This window comes from Morone saxatilis, unplaced genomic scaffold (genome assembly GCF_004916995.1).
Source record: "Morone saxatilis isolate NCDOM2014 unplaced genomic scaffold, NCSU_SB_2.0 Contig6, whole genome shotgun sequence".
Classification (NCBI taxonomy): domain Eukaryota; kingdom Metazoa; phylum Chordata; class Actinopteri; family Moronidae; genus Morone; species Morone saxatilis.
This window is the reverse complement of record NW_023340206.1, coordinates 1471640-1482043: the sequence shown is the minus strand read 5'-3', so window position 1 is coordinate 1482043 and position 10404 is coordinate 1471640. Positions and strand designations below refer to the sequence as shown.

Genomic DNA, 10404 nt, shown 5'->3' with positions numbered 1-10404 from the left:
AACTTGTTTTAGCTGAACTGACATCTTTCTCATCATATGTAGGCATCAGTCTATTTACCCCCATTTTATTCTACTATGTACACCTTTATGTGATTTGTATACTGTGGATAGGGTTTGCTGTATGAATATGAATTATTATAAGATTATTGAGTTCAACAATAACATTATCTCTCTTTCATCAGGGACCTCATATGGAATCATCAGATGTCACAACTCCATACACAAGAACTTTTTATTTTGCTTTTTATACATTTTGTCAACAAACATTGGTGCTGGAAGTAAAATCCCTTTAGTATAAACTCCATATATATAGAGAGGCACAGAGGTCACACTGTGATAACACATCATGCATTGCATAACACATACAAGCATGCACAAGGAAACCGGAAACTGCCTTTTCTATCTCAGCAGTTTTCTCTGTGCATGTTTTTCATTTGCTGTAATAAAATTGTCCCCTCACAAACTGTATTAATGGTAATTTTTTTTTTGGTTGTTACTGTCATGCGCTGCTACTTTTACATTCGTTAAATATAAAGTGATATATTTACTGTATTTATTGGTGACGGTGTTCTAAAATCTAAATCTGAAGTGTTAAACTCAAAACAAAACATGAAAATACATTTACATGTTTTTCCAACGTTTTACGTTTTGTAATGTCAGATATTTAAATTATTTCACCAGAACAGCCTAAAAGGCAGTTGCATATGCGATTGTCTAAGTTGTAAAGATCAAAAACACATTTTCTTTCGAAAACAAATAGATGTTGTTCACATTTGAGTTGTACGTCTACGTTAATATGCTTTTAATTTGAAAACAGAAAGCCGGAAGCGTTGTAGCTGTTAGCAGAACAGCAGAGCTAGCAGGACATTGAAACCAATGTAGCCTAATATCTGTGTTTTAGCAGAATCATTCTGTTTCAGTTGTCTTTAAGACTTATAATTTGTGATACAGGTTTTTAAAAGGCCTTACTGGATTAAATCCAAGCTGCACAGAATGTTGGCTACCGGAGCAGTAAGTAAATACGACTATTAACTTTCTAAATGAGCTAGCATGAGCTAACCTGTATGTCTAGCTACATGTTAGCCTGGCTATCTTGTGCTAGTTCAACGATATTGATTATGCTAATCCAGAAATGTAGTCTCTTTTGCCTTCTACATGTCTGAGATAGACTGTAAAGTCATACTGTTGAATCCAGCAAGACTACTGTCGCAATATTGACCTGACTTCATATAAATTGTCAGATTTCAATCCGAAAATCTGTAAATTTTATAAAGCCTCGCTTTTTTTCAGGTGTGTGCAATGTTGGACTGTAAAGCAGGCTGTTCAGAAATATCTTTCTGGACCACTCTTTAATTCGGCATGCATCAAATACACTTCACATTGCATATTCATTTACAGTTATCACTTTTGGAATTGGTATATTCTAAAACTGACAAACTGCAACAGTATCAGATATAAACCAGACTGCATCACACTATGACAGATTATAAATGGGGGCATTGTCTCTGTTAAAGGCTGTACTGTTGCTACATTGTCTGTATTGCTTTCAGGCTGTAACCACAGCACTGGCACAAGTGGACAGAGAGAAGATCTACCAGTGGATCAATGAGCTGTCCAGTCCAGAGACCAGAGAGAATGCCCTCCTGGAGCTCAGCAAGAAGAGGGAGTCTGTACCGGACCTGGCTCCCATGCTGTGGCACTCCTGTGGCACCATAGCTGCCCTGCTACAGGTGAGTGAGGGCGCTGTTTTCTGCAGGTTACATGTGGTAGAGTCACACCAAGGTGGGCAGGAGAAGCACAGAGAGCGACTCGGATGCTTTTGATGTTCATCGAAATTAACCAGCTTTAATAAAATGTATTTTATTTATTTTTTTATAAATTCTCGATTAACTGATTAGTTGTTTGGTCCGTAAAATGTCATCAACTGTTTCCCAAAGCATAAGGCGACATCCTCAAATGTCTTGTTTTGTCCACAACCCAAAGACATTTAGTTTACTGTCATAGAGTGCTAAAGATACCAGAAAATATTCACATCCGAGATGCTGAAATGAGAGAATTTGGACAATATTAATGATGGTTCAAAACAACTATTTGATTAGTCGATTAATTGTTGCAGCTCTGTTATAAAACCTGGCTTTATCTCTATTTTCACTCTTGCCATTACTAGGAAATCGTCAACATCTACCCATCAATCAACCCCCCCACCCTGACGGCACACCAGTCCAATAGAGTATGTAACGCTCTTGCACTCCTCCAGTGTGTGGCCTCCCATCCAGAGACAAGGTAACTGAAGTGATATGAACAGTACATAATGAATGATGATGAATTAGGAAACATGCAGTACTGAAGTCAATCAAACACAAATCTAAAAGCAGTTTTGTCATTTACAGGTCAGCTTTCCTGGCTGCACACATCCCGCTCTTTCTCTACCCGTTCTTACACACAGTGAGCAAAACACGGCCATTCGAATACCTCCGCCTCACCAGCTTAGGTGTCATAGGTAAGTAATCCTCAATCCACTGATGACTCATGAGCACACAGTGTAAAATTTGGTTTCAGTTCCCAACGTTTCCTCCCCACAGCCTCCATTGTTGTATTGTTGTATTTTTACATACATAACCCTTAGTTTGATGGCCGTTACAGCTGATGACACTGCAGTGGTGTGTGTTCTATGGTTTGTGCAGATCCACACTACTGAGCTGGTTGTACTGAACCTGTGTGTCCTAATGTGCCTGCTCACATTTAGTTCATTATCACCCATGTCCGTACCTGTGAATTTATAGAAACATATTTTTATACCCGTCCCACAACTGTTTTGCGGGTTACCTGTCGGATACCTGGTGCCATTCATTATATTAGTATTTGAACTTCACCTATGCTATGGTATTACAGACCTAAATGTTTTGGTGCACCCACCGCGAAAGCATCCTGTTGCAGTTGCTCCTGCTTGTCTTATTATTTTCCCTGATGAATTTCCCTGTGGCGATCAATATATAGTACATAGTAGTATAGTATTTCTGATTTCTGATTCTGATTTCTGATTGCAAATGTAACTTTAATCATCATATCATCATTCATATCAGTTCCTTGCGTCAATCCTGTGTAGGTGCTTTGGTGAAAACCGACGAGCAGGAAGTGATCAACTTCCTGTTGACCACAGAGATCATTCCCTTGTGCCTTCGCATCATGGAGTCTGGCAGCGAGCTCTCCAAGACGGTACAGCGACACGATTTTATTCTTCCCAATACATCCAGTGTAGTGGAGTGGAGATATTCTGCATATTGCATATTAACTCTATCGATATATGACCTGAAGACAACCCGAGTCAGTAATGGCCAGCTTCAACTTGTGGTACAATTGTGTTTTTTAGGTTGCAACCTTCATACTCCAGAAGATCCTCCTGGATGACACAGGGCTGGCATATATCTGTCAAACATATGAGCGCTTCTCCCATGTCGCTATGATTCTTGTAAGTTGCTCATATTTTAATGATTATTCAAATGTAATACATTAATGAGCCCTTTTTCCTTTTGGCCTTACCGTCTGTTTCTCCGTTTCAGGGCAAAATGGTCCTCCAGCTCTCCAAAGAGCCGTCAGCCCGCCTTCTGAAACATGTAGTACGCTGTTACTTACGCCTGTCTGACAACTCCAGGTATTTTTTATCACTGAAAGAATAACTCAGAATCCCAAAAGGCTATTATCTATCGGTCAGAATCCCAACACAAATGTCGGTTTCAGTACCAGAGCTGTCTATTGAAATCGATAGTTAACATTACTTACCTTAGATCTGGCGACACATGGGATACACTTGAAAGCAGAACATCAACAGGCAGTGTGGGCATCCTTGACCCCACCAGTGGGAGAGCGTAGATAGAAACACACGATGCAATGTGTCATATTGACTTTCCATTTATATCTATGATGGAGAGACCACTGATGATGACGACAGCAGCCTTTCCTCAGGTTAGCAAATATTAGAATATTTGTTCAAGTTTGAAGCTGGAGTTTGTAGAATACCAAGTCCAAATGTATTTTGCTGTTATTAGTACTGTAAGTGTTATTTAGTGTTAAATCATTATAGTTAGCGTTAGAATTTGTTATAGAAATAAAGTGTTTTGTATTTTTTTCTATTAATATATTATTGAATGGGAAGCTATCAAAAAGTAAATATTATAGAAAAAGAGAGTACAGTAATTAATTAGAGTAATTGAAAGCACCTGTACATTTGGTGTTAACTGTCCTATCAGAGGGGAAACAGTATTTAGAACTTAAACTAAACTCTCCATGATGAAAGATGCTGGTGTTTAGAGGTGGGCAATATAGGCATTTAGCTGTATCCAGAAACTACACTATATTGTGATGTAATAAAGTATGTGGACAATAAGAAGAGAAACAAATAGATGGAATAACTAGAAAGCAATGTCTGTTTTTGGCTGACCTAGAAAATAATATACCTGACAAATGTGGTACATCATACCATTAATGCAAAAATCATGTAAAAGTCAGATAATGCCATCAATCCATCATTGGTTCAAACCATTTACCATATTTAACAGTATAGCCAAATCTTTAAGTAGACACGTTTGAATCATTTTATAGTACATGCCATCATATTGCCCACTCCTAACGATGTGATGATTACGTAAAAACATATGTTGGTGCTGGTGGGAGCGAGACCGTCGGGGCAGTGTATCCATGCCTTACCTGTGTTTGTGTCTTGTTTGTTTTCAGAGCCAGAGAAGCTCTGAGGCAGTGCCTCCCTGACCAGCTCAAAGACACCACCTTCGCCCAGGTCCTGAAAGATGACACCACCACCAAACGCTGGCTGGCCCAGCTGGTGAAGAACCTGCAGGAGGGTCAGGTCACTGATCCCCGCGGCATCCCTCTCCCCCCACAGTGACTGCCCCCCCCCGCTCCTCACTACCCTGAGGAACACCAGCAAAAACTGCCTAACAGACGAGCCTTCAATCATGGACACATGGATGGACTGTTTTTATGAGAGACTTTCAAAGGAAAGGCTGCTGCCTGATTATTTTCGTGTTCAGATGTGCCAGCGAACAGCTTGATCCTCTGCACTTCCGTTGCGTTGAATTCAGAGACATTCACATTTGTTGCCTCGCCATGTGTTCTGCAACTGATTTACAGATCTACAATAAATTGTTGCACAACGAAAAACAGCTTCAGCACATTCTCTGCTGCAGTAACTCTGCCAAATACATTGCCATTAAAAGTATTTAATACGCTGGTGGTTTGTGACGCCTTCTGTATGACCTGTAGCTGTGTGTTACTGATAAGATATCTTAATGGAATATTTCAGTATTAAAGTACGCTAATGTGGAGAGTAGAAGCTTTTTGCAAATGAATGCTGTCACCAGCTCCAGTGGATTAGCGAGTCTTCTTGCTTTCATTGGTTGGTTGGTTGGTTGGTTAGGTTTAAGTATAAAGAGTGAGATTGGTTAGGGAATGTCAGGGTAAGCCAAGCAGAGTAGGGCGGGTCATGATTTCACCATTCTGGGGGGAAAAAAAATACAGGAAAGGCGTAGGTTGACTGAGGCTTGCTCAACTGTTATTGGAACACAGAGCAAAAAGGGGAGGGACTTAGGAAGAGTCAATTAGAAGGAAAATTAAACAAGCGTCCAAAGGTGCTGTTCCCTCAAAAAAACAGAAAAACATGGTAAAACATGTTCCCTCATTTGGTGTTTTGGAGTGGCGCTGTGTTTCAGCACTCATTTATTCAGCTTCTTCCTTTACTTTGTTTTGGACTATTACTTCAACTAACCACTGTGACGTGTGGTGTAAATTGCTTCAGGTCATCTATTGTGGAGGTTGCTGCTGGGAACTGTAGTTCTTTCTTTCCTCAGTGGAGGTCATTGTGAGGGAGCCCCTCCATTTTAGTCTTGGCTCAGTCTGTGTAATTTGAGCCGGGAAGCTGAGCTGAAGCTGTGGATTATTAATGCCGTCAGAACCCGAGCAGGGAACACAGATGAAGACCACAGAGAGAATATTAAAATTCAGAACATACAAACCAATGTGTGTGTGAACTCTCGGGTGGATAAGTGATGTGAGTAATGACTCCAGTGGTGAGCTGGTAGCAGTTTGTTAATTTGACGGTGAATCTCTTCCCCGGTGTGCTGTCCTCGTGGCCTGTAGCTAAACTGGCCTGATCAAAGTTTGATGAGCGGGGCTTAGTAACATTAGCCGGGGCAGAAAACACGCTGACTCTCTGGTGGAGCTCTGCTGGTCCTCCACCTGGCATGATGGGAGAGGTGGTCCAGGGCCAAATCTGGGGTGGGGGGGAATGGGCTGATTGTAATCCTCTGCCAGTGAGTGTCAGACAGGCTGCCAGACTCTGTTGTGAAAAACACCAGTTTAACGTGGCCAACATGGCAGCCATAATGGGTCGTTGCTGTAAGTCTGTTTATATATGTAACTGTAACAGGTTTAGTCATTTAGTAGCTGGGTTTTACTGAGTCGGAAAAACTAAAATGAAACTGCACAATAAAGCATATTTTAAGTAAATATTTGAATTCACAGAGAATTTGTCTATGATTAAAAATATTACATGTGATTGTGCTGCGTTAGTACTCAGAAGAAGTGAGAATTTAAACATCTGCAATTCCGTGACAACGGCGCAAACACAGAAGACCAGGTGTTTTCTCAACCAAGTGCATAATAGACCTTTTTCACAGCAGTCATTTTGGCATGAAATAGTAGGGTAAACACGTGTTACTAATGATACTAATTAAGGTTCCTTTCCATTTAGTGTAGCAGAGCCTTTGTGGCGGGGGGCAACATGCACAATAGCAGTACCCTGACTACGTTCGCCCTACTATTTCTTGTCAAAATGGCTGCTGTGAAAACGATCTGTTGTTGCTTTCTACATTATTTTAAATCAATTTCACACACACATACTGTATATATACATACAAACATTTACTGTCCTGCTCCACAGAATCCTGTTGTTCAATATTATGTACTAATTCTCATTTAATTTACCTTCAATATAATCCTCCATACTAAGTCGTACTTGTGCACCTGAATATGTAACTCAACAGATCATCATGCAAATCTTGCTGATGCTTCATCTAATGCAGAAACTTGGCCTGTGGGCGATCTGGCCAAAAAATAATATCACAGTCTTTAATCTTTAATCATGATCCACAATCAAAATTACAATCTTTTTTCTCAATTTTCAAATGTCCTGTATATATAGACTCAAAATAGCCTATGAGTTTCCACCATTAAAGGTCCAGTGTGTAACATTTGGGAGGGTATACCTGCAGAGATGGAATATGATATTCATAGGTATGTTTTCATTAGTGTATAATTACCCGAATATAGGAATTGCTGTGTTTTCATTACCTTAGAATGATACATTTCTAATCTACCTCAGACGCTGCAGGTGGCCTCCCATGCTCCCATCAGCATAGCCATCTAGTTGGCTACATCACAGTTCATAGCACAGATCCATTATGTTATGTGAAGTTTCTAAACGGAAGTAGGAGGACATTAAATACCAGAAACTCTACAATTCACCTGAAAAGTAGATTGTGGACGCTGTAGATCATGATCTTGATCTACAATCAGAAGATTGCCCTCCTCTATGCTAAAGTCTGTACTGATGGAAGCTCTGCCTCTAATAAACAGCTCAGGATGTGTGGAGGTCCTCACTCCAGTAAAGCGTTCACCCCAACCATGTAGAGTGTTTAAATAAAGTTTAAAGAATAAACCTCAAGTCCATACAAAATATATTAAGAAGGCAGCTTTCTTCACATGTAGGGCCATGTGTGTGGTCATATGTCTGTGCACTGTATGCAACACACTTCACTTTCTTCCTAAAGCAGTCCTAAACAATAATCCCTCTTATTATCATCATTGTGTTTAGACGGGTTTAACCTGACTACTCTCCTCATCCGAGGTAATGAAGATGCAACTCTGAGAACAGTTAAAGCAATGCTAAATAGGGCCAAACAGGTGATCAGGCAACAGGGCAAAAAGGATCCGGAGAGAGAGGAGAGGGGAGGAGGGGCGGGGTGAGCAGGTGAGCGTCACAATGAGTTTGACTCTGGCTCCAGTTGTTGCTGGCTTTCATCAGTGCAGCACGCGGAGGGACAGCAGCAGCTCCTGGGCCATATGATCTGTTCCAGCTCTGCAACAGCCAGCAGCACGGACCGGGACTCAGACATGATCCTGCCACAGGTCAGACTCACCTTTTAGGTCCTCGCAATGACAAATAATGCTGCTTTTTCTTCGTTTGGCTTATTTTGCTTAAATTATAAAGGGCTGTGGGTGAGGTTTATGTTGCAAAACAGGAAAAGACAGTGTGACACTTCAATGCACTTGATGCAATAGTTGGATCTTTAATATGCATGGATGTTTGACATAAAAGTAGGAATTGTAAGAATATTGAGCACAATTTTGCACAACATTTCCTAGCACACAATATATTGTCAACATTGTTGTGTGGTTTTCTGTCTGGTCCTAAAGTTGTTGAACTCTGTAGATGTACCACATGTGACAGAGAGAAACAGAAGCTCATTTCAAAACCATGTGTACATATCTGCTTTTTATTCAATTTAGAACCATCTCTCTTTTTCTATTTCATGTATTTGGTGGGTTTTATTTTATATTTACTGTGGCATATTTTTTTGTGTTGGCTTTACTTAATTTTGCCTTTATACTGTGTGATTAACAAAAGTGGTTTTGTTATAATGATATCCTTTACAGCTCAGATTTTCTACATAAGAAAGAACATTGTGAATGATATAAATGACAAGTGTTGGACCATCACAAAGTTAGTTGAGGTCATGAGTGAAAGGAATGCCGAGACCATGACAGGGATTTGGGGAGATTAGTTGGCTTAGTGAGCTCAACATAGAGACAGAACAAAAAGTGCAGGACAACGCAAAATGCCATGAAAACAATGACGGAGCAGCAAAAAGAGCATCCAGATCAGCATAGCAAGCTGTGCGCTGACACCGTTCACAGCGCAGGGCTGAATAATGAGGCTGCTATAGTGATGTGTAAAGTAGGCACCTAATGCAAATACTCCCAGAGAAAAACATGTTTTAACTGAAGGGAGTGATTCTATACAAAAGTTCCTATATTGCTGCCTGAGCATTTCACTCATTCCTAAACAGTTCTTTAGAACAGCATGAAGGTAATGGATATATGCTGATCCACATAGAACTGTCTATACAATATGTAAAAGTGTCTTTAGTGCAGCAAAAGGCTCTGTTAGAGCTTAAACCATTTGCTATGGAGTGCTGCAAGGATGACATTTTTGTAGGCCAACCCAGAAGTCAGCATCGCCCTGGTTCCTTCGACAAAAAGCCAAATACATTTTTCCATTTTGTATTATTGCAGAAATGGTTTATGATACCTAAATCCTCACAAATGAACACCACTTTCAAGATTTTTTAAACGTGAATGTGATCGCTACAAGTAAAAAGTTAGTTAGGCTATAACCGAACTACACCGTGTTTGCATTACTTCAACGTTACTACCACTAAACTTCCAACATATTCAAACTTGTAATTAAAATCTACAAGTTGTGAAAGTTTGAGTAGGAATAGTTAGAATAATAAACACAGCAAGGCTGTAATAGTAGACCAGTAAGTGCATAAGTCTCAGTGTCTGGCGTGCTGACTTAAAAGCTTCAAACTGTATTAATTTATGTTGTAGAACAAAACGTGAAAATCTCTTAAACTTGCGTTAACCACAGACCTTATTTCAAGCATCTAACCAAAAATACATTCAAAAAACTTCAAGAAGAGGGAACTGGAGGTGCTGAAATGCTAACTCATTTCTGCAACACTCTATACTAAGCTTTATTTAAGAACATGTGAATCTACCATATTGTCTAAATAAGGAATTAATCATAATCATTGAAACCTATGTATTACAGACTAGGTTTAAGGCACTTGCAGGGGTTTCCCCAATGTTACAGTAAACAGTTAGTAGCAGGCAGGTTTCAGGGTATCCAGCTGGCATCAGACGACCAGATAGGTGTATTCCTTACACTCATCTCACGGACTGTTGGTAATCAAAGCCAAAGTCAAACAAGGGTTTATCTGCGTATAAGATCTTGTTAAAGACAAAATTATAAAATCAAAAGACCAAAAGTTTTGAGGTTATCTTATAAAAAACAATAATTATTTTGCTGATGAAATCACTGTCATGTCTAAATGTCTTAAGCTTGCAACTGTAAACTAAATGTCCCCAACTGAAATCACAGTAACTGTCCTTCAAGTGTGGCATTCCCTGCTCTGTTCTTTTTCTAGATGGCAGAAGTGTGAGACAACAACAAATGGCTTCCACAGGGAGTGGCCTCCGTAAGTCGTTTTTTATATCCCGCCGTGGGATTATGGTTTACTTTTCAAAATATTAAACTGAGGGCAGTTC

General features: G+C 39.9%; 2 protein-coding genes across 2 annotated transcripts in view; both read left to right on the top strand.

The window, feature by feature from the left end:
* The window catches only part of LOC118340166 (histone-arginine methyltransferase CARM1-like), a 13873-nt gene extending 13192 nt beyond the window's left edge, over positions 1 to 681 (top strand). The window contains exon 14 of the mRNA XM_035678038.1: positions 183 to 681. The gene's annotated coding sequence lies outside the window, so the exon portion shown is untranslated. The remainder of the gene's footprint in view (positions 1 to 182) is intronic.
* Positions 682 to 837: 156 nt separating this feature from the next.
* cnot9 (CCR4-NOT transcription complex subunit 9) lies at positions 838 to 5245 on the top strand. The gene is made up of 8 exons (XM_035677919.1): positions 838 to 1011; positions 1551 to 1730; positions 2168 to 2283; positions 2391 to 2500; positions 3107 to 3216; positions 3371 to 3469; positions 3561 to 3652; positions 4732 to 5245. Exons 1-8 carry the CDS (start codon positions 994 to 996, stop codon positions 4898 to 4900), a joined length of 894 nt encoding a protein of 297 aa, XP_035533812.1. The 5' UTR covers positions 838 to 993; the 3' UTR covers positions 4901 to 5245.
* Positions 5246 to 10404: the final 5159 nt, after the last annotated feature.